This window comes from Delphinus delphis, chromosome 16 (assembly GCF_949987515.2).
Source record: "Delphinus delphis chromosome 16, mDelDel1.2, whole genome shotgun sequence".
Taxonomy (NCBI): Eukaryota; Metazoa; Chordata; class Mammalia; order Artiodactyla; family Delphinidae; genus Delphinus; species Delphinus delphis.
This window is the reverse complement of record NC_082698.1, coordinates 10,028,769-10,054,599: the sequence shown is the minus strand read 5'-3', so window position 1 is coordinate 10,054,599 and position 25,831 is coordinate 10,028,769. Positions and strand designations below refer to the sequence as shown.

Here is a 25,831-nt window from a genome sequence, read left to right as displayed (position 1 = left end):
TACAACAATAAACATGAACAGTCTAAAACAAGCTCTTTTTTCCCCACTCCCAAACCCTGGCAGCCACGTTTTTAGCATGTTTTTTCAGTCTCCATTCAGCTTCCTCACTTTCCAGAATCTCTTTACCATAAATTCCTCGTGCCATAAATCAAGCCTTTAACTAAATGTGCTTTTTGTCTATTTCCACGGTACATAAAGGAGATGAAGCAAGGAAGCCGGGCTTTTTTCTTTTCTTTTTAAAGGGCCACCGAGAAACTATGTTATCTTTTAATACTAGATTCAATTCAACAGTGAGAGGGGGGCCCACAGAGAACAGAGCAGACAGAGGCACAGATGCCACAGGGAGGAGGTATGAATATCCGTGCGCCTGCTTATTCTGAGGACTCACAAACGGACCCCAACCGGCCAGAGAAACCCTCTGACTCTCAGTCCACGGGTCCGCATTCCCAGACCAAAGCACAAGGTCCTGGAGTCGACACAGGTTTGCTATAAGCCCTGCCCATCACTCCCCGACGGCAGGCAAAATGCCTTCACCAGCCCAAGCTGAAATAAAGGTCCAAGGGGTGCGGGGACGGGATTTCTTTTCCTTCCGTAACAAATTTTAGGTAAAGAGGCAGGGTAGTCGATCTGGCACACACTTTTCTCCCTTAGCAAGTCTCCGTCTCCCCAGACCTCCCCCCAGGACTCTCCAGAGTAAACCTATCAAACCCCAACCGGCTGGTCTTCCTAGAAGATCGCACCCAGGCCCGAGCTTAGCCAAACTGTTGTGTCTTCTGGAAGCAGAGAGGAGAGAATGGCCAAATGGGGGCTGGGAGGGCCAGGCGCCCACACAAAAGGGCAAATTCCAGTTAAACCATCCATGACCATCTAAATACCCACATGCTTTCTGGAACTGGCGAGGTTTCATTAGACCACTTGATTGACCAAAATACAGAGAATGTTCCGAGATCACGCTGTTTAGCTGCTAGGTCGTAAATGAGCTTCTAGAAGTGGGACTGCCCTTCACGGAGTTCGGTATGTTTCATAGCCATTCATACCCAGCCCCAAGAACTGGCTCCTGAATCACACACGCCATCTTTGCCCTGTTCATGGCGCCCCTGGGAACGTGCCATCTGCCTCAAAGACATTGTTACAAAGCATGACCTTGGCAGCCCCTGACTTTTCTCTGGCTTTCAACCTATCTGTATTGGCAGCCAAGAGGGTGAAACTGAAGTCTGAAAAAAGAACAAACAAACAAACCTGCAGCCCCTTCTGAGATGCTGGTGGTGGTGAGACAGCATGAGCTATACCCACGTGTATGTCCCCACCCAGGAGCTGCGTTTATCTGTTTATGAATCTCCATCATGCCCTATGGAAGTGCCTGGCTCCAGAGAAAGAGGCTGACGTGCTCCCTGAAAAACCAATGCAACGAACGCAGCGAGGCTGCTCGCCTCCTGAACAGACGTCCTCAATTCCCTTCACACCCTTCCCTGCCCCCACCCAACCAATTTGTGCAAAACGCGGGAAGGGTAGCCCTCCCTGTAATTCACGGATGTGCAAGGAAGGCTTCACAATGGCCACGCCGTCCACCAGCAGCCCTGGAAACGTGTACAAGGGCCGACAGGCTCACGCAGACGCCCCTCTCTGGACTGGCTCTTGCTGGTCCCCTTGCCTGAGCCCCAGCTCAGAATGTGGGAGGACCCCCGTCAAGGGGAACCAGGAGATGCCCCGTGCTACCCGCCTCCCCCCGACCTAAAAGTTGTTTCTCTTTCCCCAAACATCAAAACGCATGAAGAGTCTCAAAAAAATTCATGGTTACTGGGAAATGATCACAAGGAATTTCTTCCTAGGTACTGGAGAAAAAGTATTTTTGTCTCAGAAACAAATAAACTCAAATGTCTGTCTTACACTGGTAAGTCCAGTACAGATTAGTAAATGTCAATGAAAAAAAAAAAATTCACAGTAGGATAAAAAACTTTTTTTAACCTTCTCTTGTTCTAAAAAGGGAGCAATGATTGATTGAGTGAGATGCGGTTTCTGCACCTCGCGGGAGGGGCGAGGGTCAGGGCCAAGAAGATGAAATTCGGACTCACCACAAAGACGCAGAATGCTACCGTGTAATAAAGAGGGCCGGGCACATGCAGCATGACAGGCGCCTAGCAAATGCCTAGGAAAAACCCAGCCCCTAAGACATCTGATTACAGGCTCACCTGTCGCCAGGTAAAGGCATGCGTGGCATCCCTGTGGTATGCTCTCCGTCATCAACATATCTGCCGGCCTTTCCGGGGCTCTTCATTCCAGCTACAGTCCAATAACCCCCTTTTATCCAGCTACCTGCTAAGCGTCTCCTCCACCAAAGGGGCTGTGCTTATTATGGACGAATCGCTCTTTGGGAAGAATCAGTGCCTCCCACATGAGCAGCTGAGATGTGTCAACATTTCCACAAATAAACTCCCAGAGATTTAATTTTCCAGGGAACCGTGTTTGCCCACTTTGCTCTGCTTCTCTTACAGTACTCGACCTTACTGAAACACAAGGCAATTGCATCTCAAATGAAGGCCCCCAAATGACCTTGGAGCCACTGGCGCAGGCGACGGGCCACGTCTTATATGGAACCTGGGTTAGACTAAGCACTCAGAAAATTATGAAGGAAGGAAGGAAGGAGGGAGGGATAAAAAAGGAGGAAGAGTTCGGATGTTCCCTTTAGTTACACAGGGGGGCAGAGGAGAAATGGCCAACTTAGGTGGAGATGACAATGAAGAAAGGCCAGTCAGCCAGAGAGAAATAAAAACACAATGAACAGAGTTGAGTCGAGGGGATTCTAAAGGCATCTGCCTCGTTTATATTAAATAAAGAGAAGCGCATTGTAAACAGCTGCAGAAAAAAAGATGATGAAATAATTACAGGACAATGGTCTAGCTACACCAAATTACAGGTTTCCTCTAGAAGGCAGCATTTTTCCCTATTAGGAAAAAAAATAATAATAGAGGTGGGAACACCACTCCCTCTTTCAGCTCCCTGGAGCCAGGCTCTCAGGATGGTGGCTGTAAGGATGGCCCAGAGGTAACTGGTAAGGAGCAAGGGTTGGGGAGGGGTGGCCACATCACCTGAAGGTCACCAAGGGTACCAGCTTGTAAGAGTCACCTTAGGACTGGACTCTCCCAGAATCAGGCAAGTGGTCTCATCATCGCTGCCCTGGCCCCAAGAATGACAGTGGTACCTTTAATAACAACAGCATTCTTGGAGGCAGGGGGACCGATGGGCACCCTTCTCCCCCCCAACTCTTAACCCCATTTGAGCACTTGCCTGCACATGACACATACTCCAGATGCTACCCTCAGCCTCCATTTAGAAAGACCTGCTTGAAACGTGGCTTCAAAGAAGTCGGCAAGGACCCGTTCAGCCTGGAGTTCGGAGGTGGGCTGAGAACAGCCGGATCTGTGCTACAGCCGCTGCTGACCGAATGGTCCCTGACCCTCGCCAGGGCCTCGCCAGGGCCTCGTCCAGAAGATGTCATCGCCACCTGAAGTCCCGGGAGGGACAGGGCTGGGATTAACCCAGAGTCGCTCAGAGTGCATTTCAGAATCACTGGAGGACTTGCTTGAAATGCAGGTTCCTGGTCCTATCCAAGACCTACTCAACCAGAATCTCGGGGGCTGAGACCAAGGAGTCTACAGTTTTAACAAGCGCCCTGTAAATTCAACTGAAGTACACGCTGAGTTAGGGCCCATGAGGTAGCCATCCTCTTTGCTGTTTCAAAACACATGACTTTATCGGAACCAAGTTCCAAGTACTTCTGGAAACACTGCCTTCACACCCGTTTCCCCTTTCCATCTTCGTGAGCATGAGAGAGAATCAGAGCACTGCCTGCTCTGTCAGCTCTGCAGGGTTTCGGCTGAAAGCAGAGGTGTAGGCTGCACCTTGCCCTGTCTGCCCAAAGCAAGAGTAAACCAATCAGGAGGAACACACAAGGAAAAAGTAACCACCAAAGACCAAGTGCGGGGCTAACAACAGTCTGTTCCCTATTCATTATAAAAATCATTCTGGGGGCTTCCCTGGTGACGCAGTGGTTGAGAGTCCGCCTGCCGATGCAGGGGACACGGGTTCGTGCCCCGGTCTGGGAAGATCCCACATGCCGCGGAGCGGCTGGGCCCGTGAGCCATGGCCGCTGAGCCTGCGCGTCCGGAGCCTGTGCTCCGCAACGGGAGAGGCCACAGCGGTGAGAGGCCCGCGTACCGCAAAAAAAAAAAAAAAATCATTCTGCCACCGAATCCACAGTCACAACGTTAGTGCAAACAATACACTACAGGCATACGATTCTATTTTAAGAATCAAAGAGGTGGCGCCAAAGTTCAGTTAAGACAGAGCTCATGGGGCAGCAGTTCAGTCACCTCCTCATGGGGCAGCAGTTCAGTCACCTCCAGGGACAGATTTCTGAACTTGACTTAAGAAAACATAAGTCTAAGAGAACTAGAGTCCCTTGCTTTCCAACTAGTGGCATGAGCCTGTCTCTAAAAGCAGCGTTAGATCACAGGAACAAAAGGGGCCTACGCTCTGAAGAGACCACTGCACTCGAGTCCCACCGAACGCACCAGGGCACTGCCTCCTGGGTTATTTCCAGTCACGCGGAGGAGCTCGGAGTCTTGCACCATTGGGCTTTCCTGCCCTTAGAACTAGACTCGGTGGACCCCACTGATGCACCAGGACTTGACCCTCCAAGCTCCAGACACTCATCAGATGGCCACTGGGAGGCCCACGGGAACCACTGGCACAGGGACACTCCCGGAAGTAGAAGATGGCACGAGGCAGAGGAGGAGACCCGAGAGCTGGCTGGGCGTGGGGGAGGGGTAAGGTTCTTCAAACTCTTTATCTACTTTCTGTTACCTGTCTCCTCAGAGGGATGCGCTTGGTCAGCTTGTGCACAGCCGGCTGGCTGCTGAAGTCCGGCTTCTTGGTCGTGTTCTTCATCCGGCACACGATGACCCCCACCACCATACAGGCGATCAAGAAGACCCCTATGCAGTAAATGGCTATCTCCAGATACTCTGGGGAAGCTGTGATCTCCTTTTCTCTTACTGGAGCTAGATTGCAGATCACACGAGAGGAACAGATAAGCAGGCCACAGAGTTAGGACACTGGACGGATGCATCCTGGCAGAACTACAGGAATCAAAAGGCGACGACCGCTCCCAAGGCAAGATGGGCTTCCCGATAACTCAGTGCTGCGGGAGGGCATGGGCTCCGGGCCAGCCGTGCACCTCTTCCAAACGAAGGTGAATAGCCTAGGGCTCCTCACTTGACCACCGGGGCCCAGGTGGTCGCTATCTCTATCCTCAACGGGCCTCTGCAATCTTGCGATTGTGGTGGCTTGGCTGCCACCAAGTTACAAGGGGCAGGTTACGAGGTCACGTTCTGTTAGGCATTTGGGCAGAGTAAAGCAGCCAACCACAACCTCAACAAAAGGACAGTCGTCTTCCTTGATGGTCTCTGAGGCAAACCATTTAAAGATTCTTAAATAGGAACGATGCCCACTTTTATTTCTAAAGGGGTGGCCTCAGTCTTATTTGGGTAAAGCTCTTCCAAAGGAAGATGCGACAAAGTCATTGACCCAGATGAACACAGTTCCATAGGACATGAGATAAATATTCATCTAGTAGGCCGGACTGGAAAAGGTTCAAATTTCTTTATATAGTCCAGTAGGTTATTCAACTAAACAAACAAATGCATTTAATATAAAGACTGAATTGCTTATAATATAGAATCATTACGTCCATACGATAAAAAGCTTGTAACATTCCTTCATCAATAACCATTTAAATTTTTGTGTATCTTGTTATACTGATGTCACTGCAACTTTTCCCTTCAAGGGAAAATAGAGATAATGTCGCATGTGAGGATACATATCATGACTTAAGTTAGCACATTCTTATACCAAGTTCCAATAATGTCTGCTTCCTCCTTAGTGCTTAACGGTCAATCGACAAGCAGTGTATTTCCAAGTAGTGTTTTTCTCAAACTGCATTCTTAGTTAATGTGCTTGTGCTGTCAGGCAAATGGGTTACGAAGTGCCGATCAGGCACTTGCAGAATGCAGTACTGCGAGTAAAAGCAAGCTCAATACAAGAGGCATCTCATTGTCTCAGAGCAAATGTTCACAGAGCAGATTCACAACAAAAGGAAACACGAATGCAATGGCATTATTTAAAGCTTATACATTTGAAACAGAAAACTATTTGCAAGATAGTCAAAACTCTTAGCAGCACAGCACAAAACGAAATGCTCCATTTATTTTTACTGGATATAAAATAAGCATGCAGGTAGGCACCGCACTTTAAAAATAAGGAATTAATAACTGGAGTAGCACATTATGAGCTAGCAAACCATAGTCTATGCAGTTTCACAAAGGAAATGACGAAGAGACAGATGCATTAAGGAGACAGTAATTATCAAGAAAGCTTGACTAGGATAGAGATATCGGTTAAAGATTCAGACAGCAGCAATGTTTAGGCAACAGGGCTTCAGCGATGTTGATTTCTCTGTAGGGTAGAAATAACATCAAACCCAAGATGGCAAGAGCATGCTTTGCAGTAAAAGCAAACCGAGAGTCCGTTGCATTCCACCATGCAGCAAGCCACCGATCCCCAAGGTAGGTAACACACTGCTTCTGTACGCCCTACGCACGGGGGTGCTTCTCCCCGGCCACCTCAACACACACCCATCTATTTACATCTTGTTAAAAATAGAAAGCAGAACAAAAGTAATAAAAGTACTTATGGGATTTTAGCAAAATGGAATTTGACACGAGAAAAAATTACTTTGGATTTTACAAAGTAATTTCAACTTCTTCCTTAAAAGAAAGGGGGATGGGTAAATCTATACACTGACCCACTGACTCACTAAAAATATAAGATCCCTTCGGGTTTGAAGGGTGAAATTTCACTTGCTCATAAATGTGAGGGTGGGATCTCATTGTGAGTGAATTTCCAAGGCAACTTTCTTATCCCTGGGGGATAATTTTTAAACATTTAAAAAACTCTTTATGCAAAGGGGAAAAGGGGCCATTTCTGAGAACAGAAGCTGTGTTAATTTTATAGCAATCAACCCAGAAGAGGGAAAAACCATGGAGAGAAAGAGCAGTATATACCTGGCAGAACTGTCAACCATGCAGAGTGAAAGGATATCCCAATAGAATTACCCGCCAAGCACGTATATTCCCCAGCATCCTCAAAAGTTACATTCCGAATATAGAGAACCTCAATTTCTTTGTCCGTGGTATTAACACCGGCGGCCTAGAAAACAAGGAAAGCAAGAGAAAAGGCTAGACGACACAGGAATGATTGTGGAGGGGGCCATGGAACCATGAGGCGTCGCGCCGGGGGCTCCGGAGGGTACCGGCCACCGGAAGATTCCGATTTGCAGCCCATCCACAAAGCCCACAACCAAGAGAGACTGAGCGACACGGAGCAGCTCACCTCCACAGGCCCGTCACCACACTGGCTTCACCACCTAGACATACATGCATGCAATCAGAGGCATGGAAAAATCAGCCCACAGAGATCCATTCTCTTGGCCTTTGCTTTGCTTTGGATATAGGGGTGATTGTCCAAAAGTATGGCCCCCAAAAGTCCAAGTTGGGTTCTGGTCCTGTTGGCTGCAGACTCCCACCTCGAAAAAAGGATGGTTCTGCCTCAACTGTCGTGTCGTAAGACCGCACACCACAGATAAGCCCAAGTGGACACCTGGCACCTCCTTTCAGGCCTGTGGGAACCACCAGGGTGAAGGGAGTTTGTGCTGGTCAGCAGGCTCTGCTTACGTTTACTCCTGCGTAACCATCCTGACATACATTGCATTGAAAGAAAATGGAAGAAGGCACGATCTTGGTAGCGAAGAAACCGGACTCTGTTTTTTCTTTTCTTAATACAAACATTTGAACGTGAGTCATGACAAATCGAGAAAGGCAACCTGCTGTCTTCAACAGCGGCCAGCAGCGCATCTGCTCATTCAGATGGAATATCCTTGAACTGGGAAAACAAAGTCAAGGACAGCATTCCTTAAGCATCAGTTACACAATCAAGAAAATGATGCTCTGTTGAACCGGTTATATCATGCCAGTATTTCTTTCCAACTGCGGGGCAGAGGAGGTATGAATTCTGCTACTATGCAAATGCCACAGATTCAGTAGGCATGCCGGTGTGCGCTTACAATGGTGCTGGTGTGCAGTAATGATGGGAGACGTGCAGCCTGAACGAGATAAACCAGAAGGGACAACTTAAAAACTGGGTGGGGGTGGAAGGTAATCTTTAGAAGAAGTTAGAGCAAGCACTTTGAATATTGTGGGCATTTTTCCATGGCTGCTGGTATCATACCAGCTGCATCACCAAAGAAAGATTATGATGAATATACCAAGACCACAGAGTTATCCTATAAGCTGCCTGCAGTCTCCCAAAGCACCAAGTCTTTTCAGCTTCTATATCCAGCCTTCTTTAAAACAAAAACAAAAACAAAAACAAAAAAAAAACGTTGTTACCTTGCTGTTTTGGCAGGACAGTGAGCCAGGCAGACTGGTTGGCCTGCCCTATATAATTGGAGACCTTACAAATATACTCCCCAGCATCCGCCTCAGTCACATTGAACAGAGCCAGCACTTCTGCATTGGAACTATTTATCCCCGAGTGCTGGAACAGACATAGGAGAACAATATAATGGCCAACCAGGAAGGACTTCACACTACCTAGGGGCCCACCACCAACACACCACAGAAAAACAACCTCCATCTCATCTAAACAGCAACATCAAGGGGCTGTGGGTTTAGAAGGAAGAAAACAAGTCAACTAGTGGACAGCAGAAGTGACCCAGTGGAGAGGGGAGGAAGGGTGTGATCAATCCCCTTGCAGAACGGGTCCACAGCTCCCCAGGCTGGTCATCTCTTTCCAGCTTTTTGGATTCTTGGTGTTCTCAGCTGGAGAGAACACTTCACTGGTTTAATGTTCTGAGTTGAGCTTCCTATGGTCCTACTAGAAGACTGTTCTTTTTTTTGGGGGGGGGGGTACGCGGGGCTCTCACTGCCGTGGCCTCTCCTGTTGCGGAGCACAGGCTCCGGATGCGCAGGCTCAGAGGCCATGGCTCACGGGCCCAGCTGCTCCGCGGCATGTGGGATCTTCCCGGACCGGGGCACGAACCCGTGTCCCCTGCATCGGCAGGTGGACTCTCAACCACTGCGCCACCAGGGAAGCCCTGGGAGACTGTTCTTTTAAAGGACATTCTCTATGAGCAGCTCAACGTGGGAGACGTGGCAGGCAGTGCACTCAGAGCATCTGTACAGACTTAACTGCTGCTTGCTATCACCATCCTGAAGAGCAAGACAGATCTACGAAATAAAGAGGCTGGTGCTATTAAAACAAGGTCTTGCAAGGAACCAAATAAGGACTACAAGGGGAAAGAAAGTTTCCTTGTTCAGCATTACATGAGTGCAGGAATACCTTCTCAAGCTTATCACTAAACCACGTGTGAATGAATTTCAAAGGTTAAGGGGTCTCTCTTAAAAGGAAAATCTAAATTGTTTCTAAAAGGTGGCTACTAAAATGTGATCCTAACGTAGTATTAAGGGATATTAAGAGAAGACAACATCAGTGTAACAATAAACGTTGGTATAACGCCTTGAGTTTACAAAGCTCTTTCCAGCTACTTCATCCCATTAACTCCGCGTAACGCCCTGTAGGGGAGATATTACCACTTCTATAGATGTGCAGCTAAGCCTAAATGTCCCATCTAAGACCTCAGGGCCGATAAAGAGCTCAACTATTCTGACTCCAGCTTTGGCAGTCCTCCCGCTACCCCCTGGCTCCCTTCTGAGGCGTTATCAGCAAGCCTAAGGATCTGCTAATTCTTAAACACACCCTGTGCTGAACACGTAAGAGAGTCGTCTTCTCTCAAATCCAACGGGAAGCCAAAGAACCTGTGGCCAAACCCATCAGGGAGACCCCGGCCGTGGGCGTCTTTGGATTCAGAACGTGCTCACCTTCAGAACCTTGAGGTAGGGCAGCCCGTCGGGCCCGTATTTACTGCCATTCTTCTCCACGTGTTTGATCCACTGGATGTGGGGCTGGGCGTCGCTGTACACTTTGCAGACAAACTCCACGTCGCCTCCGACCACGGCGGAGGCGTTTGCTGGTAGTCCGGCCTGGAGGATGGGCCGGTGTGGCGATCGCTCTGGGGGAGAGAGGGGTGGAAGGGGGAGCAGGGCCAGGACGGGGGGGAGAGACGAACAAATAAGTTGTGTTGTCCAGAAGGCCGACCGTGAACTCAAGCCAAAAAGGCCTCGAGCCTGCTGGCTGACTCCTTTGAAATAACACCACAGCCCGACACAGAACAAAAACGACTTCAAAGGAGACGGCTGGAGCGCGACCCTTGTGAAAGGAGTACTTATTTAGAAAACCGAGAGAAGAACTTACTACATCATGAGTCGCTGGACGTCCGTGGCCACCTGACGAACAAGGGATGAGATTTTATTCTGACAATCTAAAAGACAAATGGCGGGGAAAGAGCGCCTCTTCTCTCATCCCACTGGGGACACCATCAGAAGCTCACCTTGGTCGTCAGCTTACCAAATCCCAGGGAAGCGACAAGACTAACTTTAAGGTCGCCCTGAATTCCAAAATGGTGCCTATAGGCAGTGTCTCCCCGTGCATTTCTAAGATGCTCTGAGAAGACTCCCATCCATTGTTTCAAAAAGAAAATAAACTAAAAGCTAAGGCCCAAAGCTATGAACAAATGGTTTCGTTTCTTTGCTGTGGCATTCACTCCATTCGGTCATTCTTTGTCCCATGCCCCCATTCACCTCCTCCATAAGTAGTTAAGTGTCACTGTGCGTCCCATGCTAGATGCACAGACAGACATTCCTCAGCTTATTCAGACGTGGCACTGAAAGAACAAAAAGCGACACCGGTTCCCAAACCCTGGCCATGTCTCAGGCTGTCTTAAAGGAGGCCCCATAGAGAAGAAGCCAGCAATGACTTCCCACCCTCCCTCATCTGCCTCAGTCTCTAGGGAAACTCTCCGGTTCAGAGGCGGTCTCTGCAGAAACCCTGGAGAGGCACCCACACCAAGGTACAGGAGCAAACACACACCAGGCTCCGCAAGAATCAACTAACAGACCAGCCTGTGTGTGATCCTGTCCACAGAGGCACCAGAATCACAACTGGACTGGAACCTTCCTGCACAGCAGCTCGGTCAAGAGCCACACACCCAATCATCCGTCCATTCACAAATATCACCCCATCCCCACCTACCTGTACGCACAGGCCACCGCCCACTTCCCTCTCCGCACTGTGGGTACCATTACCTTCACCCTCCAGCCTAAAACACCACCAAGGAAAATGAGGACAGGCCAAGAGGCCCAACACAGCAAGGATGTCTCTATGCTACGCCTAAGTATTCCCGCGCACTGGGCGGGAAACAGCCAATCGGCACGATGGCTACCTAAGCCTTTCTATATCTGGGCTTTCAGATTAAAATGTCATTTAGTGGAATGTGTTGGACAAGAGCCAGACCATGCGCAAATTGATTTTACTGCAATAAGCCTGTTGCTGGTTGTAAAAACTTTAAAAAAAAAAAAAAAAGGAAGGAAGGGAGGGAGGGAGGGAGGGAGGGAGGGAGGGGGAGGGGAGGGGGAGGGAGGGGGAGGGGAGGGAGGGGGGAGGGAGGGGGAGGGGAGGGAGGGGGAGGGGGAGGGAGGGGGAGGGGAGGGGGAGGGGGAGGGGGAGGGGAGGGAGGGGAGGGGAGGGAGGGGGAGGGGAGGGAGGGGAGGGGGAGGGAGGGGAGGGGAGGGGGAGGGAGGGGAGGGAGGGGAGGGGAGGGGGAGGGAGGGGGAGGGAGGGGGAGGGGAGGGAGGGGGAGGGGGAGGGAGGGGGAGGGGAGGGGGAGGGGGAGGGGGAGGGGAGGGAGGGGAGGGGAGGGAGGGGAGGGGAGGGAGGGGGAGGGGAGGGAGGGGAGGGGGAGGGAGGGGAGGGGAGGGGGAGGGAGGGGGAGGGGGGAGGGAGGGGGAGGGGGAGGGGGAGGGAGGGAAATCGAAAAAAGAAAAAGTGCTGGCAATTACTCTGAGCACATTTCATTCCAGAATCTCCCATCACTTCACAGACACCTATATTTTTACATTAAAAAGATAAAGATTTCAGATCCCCAAAGAAGTCATTCATTTTTCACAGTATCACCCGCACAGGCTAAGCAAAGAGCCCAGAAGTCGAGTCTCCTAGTTTTTGTGGGCAGAAAATGTCAAAGCCGGGATCCTTTCAAGCATCACTAGAAACACTCACTGCTTGCCTGAGACACCATCCTAGCGATGGGCCACTGCGAGTCTCCTGGTCCAGCCGGGCGGCCAGCTGGATGCTACAGGGACCTGCCAGCAGCTGGCAGGGACAGAGCTCTGGTTCAACCCCGGCTCGCCCCATCCACGTGAGAAGAACAGAATTAAGTCCACACACACTCTCCCCACCAGGCCTCCTCCCAAGAGATTTAAGCCCAAGGTGCACTGCCCTCCGGGCTGGACGCGGCCAGCCAAGTTCACAAAATAGGCACCTTTGCACCTATCAAATATTGAGGTAGTTTACGCCTTTCCACAGAGAAGTGAATGTCAGGTATCGGTTCATTCTCTGGCTCAGTTTTCCAGTTTTGCGTGCATGTGTTTGCATGTTCAGAGATAAACATTTACAGTGAACCTAAATATTTATTCTCAGAAACAAAGGTACTATAAAATCTTAAATGTCATAAGCCAGATCAACTGAATTTCAAACCAAGTCCTCTTTCTTAAACATGCTTGTTTCTCATAAATCGTTTCACAAGCAAACACTGTGCATGTAATACCAAATAACGATGCCCATGAACAATGAGGTCTTTCATATGGCACGACAGCTCCAGCCTGCGCCAGCCTTCAGCGGAGAACGTCGTCACTGGGGCAACACTGGCAGCGCCCACGACGGAGCTGCAGTCTTGTTTTACTTGTGGTCAGCGTGCTGCTGCGCTCTGGTTATTAAGTTATTCCATTGCTATCCGGACTATGTTCACCAAAAAAAAAAAAAAAAAACCACCACCTTTGCAATGGTTTCATGTTATTGCATTTGCAAATTACAGCGTACCAAATGTTACCGCTTACAGTCTTGAATTCATCCTTTCAAGTTTTCTCACCTTATTCAAAATAACCTCTTAGCCACCCCAACTCCCCCTCAGCCCTTTCTCACTTTGGGTACAAAAACTGCAAGCTGGATCGCTCTGTAACCGAAACCTTACACCGCCTTCCAAAACTTATTACAGCTGCCTTCAGTATAAAATGAAACCTTAGAGAATGTTATTTAAAATGTTTTTAAAAAGTCAGTAGGCCTCATGTTTCGTTTCTCCACATCAGGCTTTGATTTCCTTTGCAACCTTATTCTCTGCCCTTAAACAAGTCGGAGAATGAGGCCTGAAACATCTTGGAAAAGGTCCCTGGGTGCCCGCATCTGCCGAGCACAGCGCTCCCCTTTCTCAGATCCTTCAGTGATCACTCTTCCTTGTGTCCATCAGACCCTTAAGAACAGGAATCGTTAGCGAGGGGATGACAGCGATTGGACTCCCGTTCTAACTTCTGAAAAGCTGGGGTGAAAGCAGGGTGCAGATGGCAGCTAGGAGAACAGGCTGGGTGGCAGCCCCCAGGAAGCGGGCAGCCCCTCCGAGGCCCGGCCCAGCGGGCACTTGGGAAGCACCCCGGGGACAGGGCAGTGACGGTGGGCACGAAGACCCTCCAACAGCGAATGTGTGCTCCTCGGCCCTGGGCCACACCAAAGCCCTTGGGTCTGCAACTCTTTTGGGCAGCAAGCTGATAGAAAAAGAAGAATTACTCAGTGGATCATCTCTGGATGAGAGAATAAAACCCAGAGCTGGCCCATCTCTTGTCCTTCTGCGATAACGAAAGTCACATCTTCTCCGCCAGGAAGGATTTCGTTTTAGGCAAGGGTCTCTTACAGCATGTTCAACTCTCAGATATTATAGCAAATAGATTTTTCTCTTTACCGGCGGAGTGAAATACATATACAGAAAAGCTGATGAGCACCTCACCTGTGTTTTTACTGAAATGTTTAAAAATACATATTCTGGGTTCAGCAGGCTGCAGGGGCCAGTTCATGGGCCCAAAAGAGGATGAGAACTCTTAACAATAGAGATTCTGAGGTCCCTGCGTGAGCTCCAAATTAAGACAGAATGGAAGGCAGTCCAAAGGGCGGGGCTGCAGCCAAGGGACAGTTGGCTGCCCTGCTGGAATGAGGTTCTACCAAATATATGTGTAGTAAACACAGTCCGGAGTGCTTTAAAAACACATTGTCTCCCCCGCATTCTCCCCACTCCCTTTTGTCAAGTGCTCCAAGTGAGTCCACTTTACCGAACCCGAAGGCCCAGCTGCTAAGAGTCTAAACGTCGGACGGCCTGTCTCAAAACCCTGCTCTGGAGCTACGACCAGGAAAGCAGGAAGAACACAGCCTGCTTCATTCCAAGGGCTAATTATTGAGAAAGAGAGAGAAAATACCTGAGTGACAAAGAATAAATCTTTGTTAATTGACCATTTGAAACTTTATAACATGCCCATCCTCTCCTGGACATAATAATACCTTTGCTCATAAGAGATCTACAACTTTTGCTCTGACATAGCAAAGGCCATAAAAAATGTCCACCGGGCAGAGGGGCCTCCTGTACGGACTCAGTAAATACGCATCCCGGGGATCAGAAGGAGAACCAGCTTCTTAAATCACACCCTATAAATTAATCAAGCCCGGAGTCACTGGTTTCCCAGCACACACTGGTCTTGTAAGCATCCCTCCCCAAAGTTCAGCAGCGCTTGCAGCAAAGAACCATTTCAAAACCCCGCTCTCTGGCAGCAAAACACCAAAAGACTCCAATCACACCGCTTGCCCAGGACTGATCTGGAAACAGAAAGTCTCCTCTCGGGGCGCCCTGTCATTTAAGGAACGTGAAGAACCCTGCCTTCCCTGTCTTTAAATTAAAATCAAAATTTAATTACCTTTCCTCTAAAACGGCAGTTTCTTAGCAACTCCAAGGGGCTGAATAAGGAAAGAACATTCTGCGATTTAGAGAACAAGTGAAAACAACTGAGAATTCTTGTTTCTAAAGCCCAGCCTCCCTTTTTTCTCAAGAGGAGGCGGTGGTGGCTTTTGTTGCATTAAAAAACCGCACTAAACCAGTTAGCATGAGGCATGGTTATTAGGGGAGCCGATCAAAGGCCTCTGAAGTTTGAGGAGCCCAAAAACCTGCTAAAGCCCTCATGCTAATTACAATTAGTAGAATGAGTTCATTGTCTTGTCAAGACTGTGCCAAATGCCCTCAAACCAGACAGGCTACATCTAGCTGGGTTCTGAGTTTTGTTTTCCCTAAGCTTCCTCCAGCCTCTAGAGACTGGCACAAAAGAAGGTCAGAACCAAAAGTGATCTGGAGGAAAAGGGACAGTTAGGATATAGGATGAGAAGGTGCGCCACAGGAGGAGTACCACATTTCTTTCTTTCTCAGAAAGAATCAAGGTATGCGTAACCAGTATTTTGCTTGTCACCTTCTACAACAGGCTAGGGATGCTGGGTACCTGGAATTACTTTAAAAAAACAAAGGGAGGGCGGGAAATGCATTTTGGTAGAAAGTGACTGGTTTGCCGCTCTTTCTCCAACCTGCACGTCGCCTCGTTTTCCTCCTGCTTGGACATCTGACTCTGGAAGGTCTTGAGGAACTGGGCTGGGGATCCATCTTCCTCTAAAACATACATGTTTCTCGGCAGAGAGAGCAAAGTCTGGGGAGCAAAAGCTGGTTTGGGAAAAGCCAAAGCGTTCTCCCTCCGGCACTGAGGTTCCTCAGTGACTTACGGAGGCTGCACCATGTGAAATGCTAGAAGCAAAACACCACTAATTCCTTTGTGTTTGCTCGACGAGGTGGAGACGCAGGGTGAAGTGCTGGCTGAGGCCGGAGGGCCTGGGAAGCCCAAAGCGGGCGGAGGCGCAGTGCCTTCCTTAATTAATGTCATAGACGGTATTATTTGGCTGGGAGTTGAGTGGCTTCTACCAGCTGGGTGTCAATTTAGGTCTTCTTGGGCAAATTACAGGAGCAGGGCCGTGTGCTATTTACACCCCAAATGTTTACGATACCCTGATCTCTGTGCCTTCGAAAAGTTAAACTGGAACTGAAGACTCTTTGGCAGCCACAAAGGTACGCCACTTTTAGGTTCAAAAATGCCCTTCTTTTTGTTAAAAGGACGCATAGCTTTGGGATGATGAAGAAGTTCTGGGAGCGAGAGCGGCGATGGTTACACAGCAATTGTACTTAATGCCCCTGAACTGCGCACTTACACGTGGTTAAAATGGTACATTTTATGTTATGTGTATTTTACCGCAACTGAAAACAAAAGAGAGAGAGAGAGAGAGAGAGACATGGCAAAGGTGACAATATCACAGAGTAAGATATAGTCCCAGGATCACGGAAAAGCTGCCTTCTCAATTAGTTTAGCATGTTTATCTTGTCCCATTGACTAAATGAAGGCTTTTCTCTCTTCTGACGCAAAGACTCTGCACAAGGTCCCCCACCACCACTCCGTATTGTGCTTGGTTTTCACGCTGATGCGAAACTCAGACATCAGTCTCCCCAGGCTCCCTCCTGGGGAGCTGGGGTAAACGCAGCTGAGAGCAGTCACGCTGGGGAGCTCAGCACCCCGCCACTTGCCATAGCGGGTGCAACATCTTTCAGGAATGCAAGATTATCAGCTGTTGTGTGCAGACCTGGGTTCCCTTCATGGGAAGAGTATGCTAGAAACAATAAAAAAAGAAGAGAGAAAAAAAGAAAAGTCCAGGAATTAAACATACCCTCTTGTTACACAGGCAGAACTCTGATTTAGAATATCTTTTCTCAAATGATCTGCAAAGAAGCTAAAAACCAAACCACGGAGGAGTCCCAAAGACAGCAGCGATCAGAATGAAGCTGTTTAGGATGAAAATGTCGACATCAAAAAAGATCCAGAAATAGGTCCTAGAAAAATATTCACCCAGGTGCCCAACAAATAGGTGTATGCAGAGCTTGTCAACGGAGCCTCTCTGGTAACTGGAAACTAGAAGATGAACACAAGTTAAATACCTAGCAAAAGGGGGATGATTAAATAAATTATACTCTGTTCACAACAGACAGCACACAGGCCACTAGGAAGAATGAAGCAAAGAGATATGTACAGACATGGAGAGATGTCCACGGTAAGAGTGTTGACAGTTTCATCAACTTTCACCATTAAAAAACCTTACTTCTAGAGGAAGTCCAGAAAAATCTATCATGCTAATCTCTCAGATGCCTTACTTTGCTCCTGGGGCGTGTCAAGCAGAAGCAAAAGCTTTCAGCCCATCTGAGCAAACAAGAAATGCCTCCCTTTGGTAACGAACCATAGGAGAAGTGGAACAATAAAACCTCATTTGTTTTCTTAGAGGCAAACTCAGACCCTGAAAATAAAAGTGATTCTAGATAATTCCTTGCTATAAGCATCATCTAAAGAGAAGTTTCAAAATAGTCACCCAGATCACAAAAGGCTCCAATATGAATTCTACGTCTCTTCTCACCATCCAAGGCAAATGGGAGGCCTCAGGCCAGCCTGCAACCCTGCCCACTGCCCACCGATCACTCAGTGATGGTTCACACACAAGATGGTTTTGTTTCTTTTGGCCAAAATGTAAATTTAAAGGACTAAATCCTTCATTTCTCAGTCTCAGTCCAGAGTGTATACGGAACCAAATAAAACGAGGAATTCCTTTTTCAAAAAAAGCACAACTTCCAAAAGATTCCTCCCAAATAATATGCAATGCGTATCTTCAAAAAAGAGCACTTTCAGGCTGAGATGATAAAGAATATGCCTGGGGCACCACCTGACCTGTGATGTGCGCATGTATTGGGGATGGACAGAATTCCTACAGGCCTTGTTTGAGAGAATTCTCTAAGGGGGAGGCTCCAGGAGAAAGAAAGTCAAAGGAGAAGTTCTATCAAGATCCAGGAATCTCCATCCCTACTTATCATCTTCTCACTGCGGCAGTTTGGGGTCTTTTGCACTGTGAGCTGAGAACCCCAAGAGGCCAAAGCACGTGTTTCATTCAACCAATTGTCCCAAACAGCCTCTAGGCCAAGCACGAGATGCCCCATAGATAGAGGATTAACCATTACAGTACAATCAATAAAGACAATCCCTGTAGAATGCTCTGCTCTATCTTTCCCCTCTAAACCAAGGCACTGATGCCCTCATCTCCTCATCTCTCTCTTCTCAGAAGGAGAAACAGAAAAACTTTCCCAGAGAAACACTAACATCCTCCCCTCAGCCATCTCTTCCCCACTTCCAACCCGACTCTGACCTCATTATGGTGAAACTCTAAACGCTGCCTCTCCAACTCAAACCTGCTCTTGAACTTGGGAACACACCCCCGTTACGATAGGTCGTTTCTGCCCTACCTTCTCCTGACTGTGAAAATAAACCAAACACAAGACCTGAATGCAACAGCAGGGTGTTCTAAGGGAGGGAGAACCCATAAAAGCACTCTGGTGGAAGTATTATTTAAAAGGGGAAGAATTTGTTGGCATTTCTACACTCATCTTAATGAGAGTCGGCATAATACGTCTCAACTGGGGTCTTTCGTGAAAAAAGGTGACCGGTAATTGAAGCTGTATATATACGTTTAGAGAAGAGCTCGGAAGATTCCTTGCATTAGGATTTGCCATATGTTAAGAACCACATACCCGCAAATAGAAGTAACTCAGGCTGTTCTTCTACTATTTCAATTCAGCACATACTGATCAAAAGCTTGCTAAGTTCTAGCTCAAATCGCTGGGCGCTCTGACTGCCATGGATGAATCTACATCTTCACGCCATGCTTACTTGCCCAGAGACTAGTAGCAACAAGCTTTCTCTCTGCCCTCTGCGCCCACCTGAATTATTTCCAGCTACGACGAAGAGACCCTCTTACAAAATGCTGTAAGTCGTGCACTTGTCTGTAACACTTCTACATCCTCTTTGCCCACACCATAGACTCAACGCCAAAGATCAGACAAGAGCTCAAGTATCAGCCCTCACCCCAGTCACCGCAGTCAGGCCCACGGCCAGAATCCAAAACAATCAATAAGGCTTCCTTCCTCAGCTATGGAGCAGAGGGCAACTGACGGCTTGCAGAGAACATGGCAAATATGCTGAGACGGCAGTTCTCACATGGTCCCATCCAGGCCAGCGTGTGCCTGCTCCAGCCCCAGGAGCTGGCACCCACAGGCATCACCTGCCCTCAATGCCCAGAAGGAGTAACTCTGAGCTGGTATCAGTCCTGCAGGAAAGCGCTTTCCGCTCGGTACCTTCGGCGCTGATGTAGCCACCCACTGGCCAGCTTTTGCCCCTGGAATACCTGTTGTGAAATAGGTATGAAAAGCCACTCTGTGGCAACCAAAAGGCTCGTTAAACAGTAGCTACCAAAGGAAGTTTTGAAATCTGCGTCCTGAAGGAAAGGAGAGGACCAACCACTCCCTTAGCCAGGGCTGAGCTGAGTGTACATGTCTCAGCTGAGAGCTATGAAAGGAGGTGTGGGACCCCCTAATGACAGGACTAGACATCACCAGTGGGTCCCATTATTTAAAAGCACCGCCCTCCTACCAAAGCATGCCATCCTCCATTTTACAGATGAGAAAACTGAGGTTCAGAAGTTCCATGACTTCCCAGGCCACAAAGCTAGCAAAGGATGGAAACAGGATTTGAACCACTCACCCACGTAATTCCCACCAGTACCTGCAGAGGTGCTCAGGTGTCCCCCCGAGGGTTGATGCTGGAGCAACGGTTAGGACAAGGGAGGCAGTATTGGCTGCTGGAGCCACAAAAGCAGCAGGACTTGGCCTCCTACACAACTGCCGCTACAGCCCCACCATTCCACGCCCACTTTAACAAGCCCACTTAGGAAGGCGTCGCTGTGGCCCGTGCCTGGCATGGCACCTCCATCCATCCGCTCTCAGCTGAGGGGCTTGCTGCCTTCCTCCAGCTAGATTTCACAACGTCAAGCTGGCACGCAGAACCAGTATCAGGATAAACACCAAGTCTTGAACTCAGAGCAAGAAATGGAAGAGAATTCATTGGCATCAAAATCATGAATATGGAAAATCAAATGAGGTCTGGCCAGGAAGCTTCTAGGTCAAGATGCTTCAAGTTGAGAATCCCAAGGGGCTCTGTGGAGCTGAGGCCTGGCGAGTGCCAGGGAAATGCACAAGAGCTCCAAGTTGGAAGGTGAGAGTCAGGTGTCCAATGCGTTCAAATCTCCAGATACACGGTATTGTGTAGTTTCATGCCACCTGCACTGCAGCCACCCTCTTCACTCAGAGAAACAGAAGCAGTGTCCGGGAGCCATGATGTGACAGAAACTAGGACAGAGGAGGGTCTTCCATAAGGAGCAAGTGGCTGGGAACGGTCCTAATAAACCAACCAGTTAATTAATGAACTAGACCACCATTCCTTCATTTACTGAAACACCACTTTGTTCCAACCTGACACCTCCCACCAAAAAAGAAAGGTCCGCTGTACTGCAGAAGTGTGGTTTCGGGGGCTCTGACTTGCCTCAGTCCCCTCCCTAGGGCTCAGGGATCACACTGGGTCCTCTGTCTTCCCAGGACGGGACTGCCCCAAGCAATAAACGATTGACACCACCTCTCCCACTGGACGGGCCGCCGAGCGCTCAACGTCAGCCCCTTAGTCAGGCCTATGGGTCAGCGCCCGCAATAACAGCCTTCACTCCTCCCCGACACACACCTGGGGGGTAGCAGTCAGCACTGGCACGGACTCCTTCTTGCTTTCGGGCTGAGTCCCATCACGTCTGAAGCCGGGTTACAGCAGATTGATGTCAAGGGCCAGTGGACAGCACTGTCCCTGTCTGCCGCCAAACGAGTCAGCGCTGGCGGAGGGGCCTGGGTGATCGCCTCACAGCCAGAAGGGACTCCTGGCCCCGATCGGCTCCCAACCAGCCTCCGAGACACTGTGTGCTGCTTATAGCTCTTGCCCCGGGAGGACAAATGTCTGGAAAGTAGACTGTAGAGGAGGAGGCAAGGCTGGCCTCTGCAAATCCAGAGGCCCCGTATCCACCTCTGCTGCTCTGCTGCCCCCCAGAATACCCGAGGCCAGGGGAAAAGCTCACAAGGTATCTGATGGTCTCTGGGAATGCAGAACTGGACATCGAAAGGAGGCAGAGTTCACAATTCCAAGCCAAAGAAAGGGTCTCTATGAGTCAGAAGGAGCAACTGGTCTTCTGAATACTTCCATCTCTCTCTCTCACATTTTGGGGTTTTTTGGAAACAAAGAGCTGCACATGGGGTTCACCTCTGAGTCTGGCTGCGGCAGCTGCTGACTCCACAGCAATCCTGAAGCAGAGACAGCAGTGTGTGGTGCGCGCAGCACGAGTCTAGGATTCGAGAGGACCCAGCTCTGGAGTTCCTCCGAGACCTTGGCAAAAATCACTTCCCCGCCCGGAACCTGGAGGCCCCCAATTGTAAAACGGGGTGGGAGGTGGAGGTGACGAGACCAACTCGATGAACCTGAAGCTCTCAAACTCTACAACCCTCTTCTGTGAGTTCAAGCAACTATCTCAGTCCTGGGAAAGCCCTGATGACAGCATTAACCAAAGATGGAAACCTCAGCAGGACAAGTGACCGTCAGCCACTGGCCGGTTCTGGCGGTCCCAACACGGCAACCAGGTTGTTCAATAAAACTTCTGGTTGAGTCCATAAAGGCCATCTAAGACGTCTTCTAACCCTCAAAGGAGTTTCCAAGTTTAGAAAGGAGGAAAGTAGCATTTGTTGCTAGCCACCTACGTACCCGTTGGGTGTTTTCACCTGTTTACCCAACCGATTTCTCACAACCACTAGAGTGGGTTGAACTGTGGCCCCAGAAAAGATAAGTCCATGTCCTAACCCCCTGGCACCTGTGAACGTGACCCTATTTGGAAATAAGGTCTTTGTGATGGAGTTTAAGGATCTCAAGATGAGGTCATCCTGGATTGAAGATGGGCTCCAAATCCAACGACAGGTGTCCTTACGAGAGAAAGGCAGAGGGAGATTTGAGACAACACGGAGAGGAAGGCCACGGGAAGACAGAGCTGGAGGTGGAGTGATATGTCCACAAGCCAAGAACTGCTGACAGCCACCAGAAGCTGGGACAGAGGCATGAACGGATTCGCCCTCGGAATCTCCAAAAGGATCCAACCCTACAGAGAGCCTGACTTCAGACTTCTGGCTTCCAGAACTGACAAGAGAATCATTTCCTATTGTTTTAAGCCATCCAGCCTGTGATGATGTGTTACAGCAGCCCCTAGGAAACTGATACAGCCATCACAGAAACGAGGTAAGCATCATCGCTGAGAGAGGCTCAGAGGAGCTAGTCACTTGTCCCAGTTCTCTTGGTCCCCAGTGTGTGGGCCGACAGAGCCGCTATGCTCACAACACCGGGCTGCCTTTATCTAACATTAGTGAGTCTCAGCACCTTCCTTTTCAGACACGAGGAGAGTGAAAAAAAAAAGGCATGAAGAACCTCGGGGTAAGACAGGAATTAGGACACAGACCTACTAGAGAATGGACTTGAGGATATGGGGAGGGGGAAGGGTAAGCTGGGACAAAGCGAGAGAGTGGCATGGACATATATACACTACCAAACGTAAAATAGATAGCTAGTGGGAAGCAGCCGCACAGCACAGGGAGATCAGCTCAGTGCTTTGTGACCACCTAGAGGGGTGGGATAGGGAGGGTGGGAGGGAGGGAGATGCAAGAGGGAGGAGATATGGGAACATATGTATATGTATAACTGATTCACTTTGTTATAAAGCAGAAACTAACACACCACTGTAAAGCAATTATACCCCAATAAAGATGTTAAAAAAAAAAAAAAAGTTAAAGGCCTTCTGCCAGGCTGCTGCTTCTTGGTGGCGGGGCCCAGGCAGAATTCTGCACTCCAGCCTCACTCACTGATGAGCTACGGGCGAGCACTTGCCACCTCCCAGAGCTCGCTATTTTAAGGAGGGCCCGTTTTATTATCACCACAATTACTGAGATGTGGAGCTTCACACTAATTTTCCCTTGCAAGTAAATGGCTGAAAAGTAATGGTGTCAATTTTAATGAGGATCAAACAAGGCTCCTAAAAGGTTCCCATAAACCAAAGCGTTTCCCTCACACACAACAATGGCTCGCTATTTAATTCCAGAACACAAGAATGTCACTTAAATTACACAGCTTTTACATTAAAGTGCTTATGGGAATGCCTTTCCAGGGAAGAATTTCAATAAAAAGGTCTCACCCAGTTTGATGCGTCGTCATATCCAAACTACAAGCCTATGTATCATAGCAACAAAAATAAAACCTCGGAGAACGGGAACTAGGTCAGGACTTCACTTTCTCTGGGAAAGAGTCTCTGATAGTCTGTCAAACCGAGATGGAGGTGAGAGGCTGCTACCACGCAGCCGTGTATTAAACTTGGACCTACAGGCCACCAGAAATTCACAGTTCAAGCCTGAACTCCTTTTGTTTCCACTTGCCGAGATGTTCAGGATGACTGTCTGCCAGCCCTGTAAGTCTGCCTGAGACGCTTCAGCTGACTCAATTCTTATTTTATTACCACTTCTCAAAGCAATTACTAGGGTTTTGAGCAAAGATGAGAATATTTCACACCTCCATCTTTCCTGAAAATGTCTTATACTCCACTGACTTTTGGCTTCTATTTATTAAGAAGGTTCAAGGCTTGGAAAATTATTGGGGTTGAGCTTTAATGGATATTCCCAACCAGCATTGTGTCATTATTGGCCCACGTTTAGCTGGGCGATCTCCCAACTTTGTGACATAATCAGGCCTTTCTCTGCATTACTCCATACACTACGCTCCCTCCACATTACACCACTGAATCATACGCTCTTTTCAACAAGACTGATTGCCAGGGGATTAACATTAGACAGCACAATTCCATTATTCAGCAGCACAATTCAAATCCAACCCTAAACTCTAAGAGAGATTTCAGGGCTTCACAGAGATGAGCTGCCAGCAAGCTGAAAGGGGAGGTGGGGTGAGGGGCTTCTGAACATTTTACATAACAACTCAACCTAAAACCTGCTAGAAGCGAGAGCCCGTGGCTGAAGTGGCCGAGATATGACTCCTGATTCCTGGAATGGCCCCAGCCAATCTTAATGAATGATTTGTAGATCTCTGCAAAGCCAGGATCCCCAAAGACTGCTGTTAACACAATGATTTTATTCCCACAATAAATGACTTTTGTCCAAAATTAACTATTTAGAACTTTTAGCCCCAAAACTTTCTTTCCTTTAATAGGAACACTTTCATGTCAAACTCAGGATATGCGAGGCCCAAAGTGAAATCCAAGTGGTGTGCTCCTCTTTTTTTTTTTTAAATTAATTTATTTTGGGGGCCGCGCCATGTGGCACGTGGGATCGTGGTTCTCCGATCAGGGATTGAGCCTGCGCCCCCTGCATTGGAAGCGTGGAGTCTTAACTGCTGGACCGCCAGGGAAGTCCAAGTCGTGTGCTCTTTGATTGATAGACTTATGACACATCAATGCCAAAATAAATGTTAACCATTTTCTTCTCATGTGTGAGTGTTACTTCTCCTTGTGTTTGTTTGGTAAACTATCAGTACGTAGTGATTCCCGCTAAGAAACATTCCACAAATATCTCTGTGAGAAAAAAAGGCTCTTAAAACTCAGGCTTTTATGAATATCTACAGAATCTATATTATACAAAATCCTTTCAAATTTCACATTAGGGCTTCTGAATAACAAAATGCTGTTTTTTTCACTGAACACTTTACAAATGGGGATAAAGACTGAATCATGCTTTCTAAGGCAGAGTTTCTTATGGATTTAATTTAACCTGATAGAAAATTAAAATGGTTTTCTATTTAATTTTCAGTTAACCTAAAACTTCAATTAACCACATCTATGTAATTTGGTTTATCAAGATGTTGCAAAGTTTCTTTAACGGCTCTTTGGGCAACTCAAATATCTATGGGGTCTCTCTCCGCAAACAGTTTATATTTTATTGAAGGAGAAGAAATGCCCACATGTGAAATAATACTAAGGGCACGTGCACAGGAAATGATGGCGGAAGGCCTTTGTTTGTGGATGCACAGGGGGTGGGCATGAGTTTGTGGGGTTACAGAGGGTCACACTAACGCAAAATGAGTCAAGGTGAGCCTGAGACTTTAGCAGGAGTCAGAAACCTGCATGTGGGGATGTGCAAACCGATTAGGTAACCCACAGCAAGGACTCAAGGACAGGTGGCCACACTGAGAGTCAGGGTAGATGGCAAAGACAAAAGGTGGCTTCTACAAAGGAAAGATCTCAGCCCACCATCCCGAAACGAGACACCTCCTGGGTGTAAGTTTATCAATGCTCCAACAAGACAGAGAAACAGCCTTTCTTCATCAGTTACAACAAAACCCATCATAATAGACCAGACTTAGGAAGAAATTTGAGTTTCCAGGACAACAAGCTATGTTGTCTTAAGATATTTCATTAAAATAGTTTATTTAAGCACTTTGATTTAAAAAAGTATTCATAAGCCCATTAAAACAGTTCCCTTTTCACAGAAGAAATAGCTTCTAGGAATAGATGTTGAACTTGTAGTGTCTAATGACTTTCTTCTGATGGGACTGAAGGGTCCCTTGACGTTAACCTTCGTCCAACCAGCTATAAGCTCAGTCATTATAATACCTTTTCCTTTACTCTTCAGCCAGCATTATATAGTTGCCCTTCTTTCAGCAACAACGTTCTCCCACAGCCTAACTGTACCTTTCCCTGC

At 48.3% G+C, this 25,831-nt stretch overlaps 1 protein-coding gene across 15 annotated transcripts in view; it reads right to left on the bottom strand.

Moving 5' to 3' along the window:
• FGFR2 (fibroblast growth factor receptor 2) overlaps window positions 1-25,831 on the bottom strand; it is a 104,205-nt gene that overhangs the window by 27,080 nt on the left and 51,294 nt on the right. For 4 of the 15 annotated variants that reach the window (XM_060033935.2, XM_060033942.2, XM_060033944.2 and 1 more), the window contains 3 exons: window positions 9,996-10,186; window positions 8,505-8,652; window positions 4,858-5,060 (listed from right to left, as the gene is read on the bottom strand). In XM_060033935.2, coding sequence (XP_059889918.1) covers window positions 4,858-5,060; window positions 8,505-8,652; window positions 9,996-10,186 — 542 coding nt within the window. Of the gene's footprint in view, window positions 1-4,857; window positions 5,061-7,121; window positions 7,267-8,504; window positions 8,653-9,995; window positions 10,187-25,831 lie in introns of all 15 variants that reach the window. The other 11 variants (XM_060033937.2, XM_060033943.2, XM_060033945.2 and 8 more) reach the window with 4 other exon arrangements.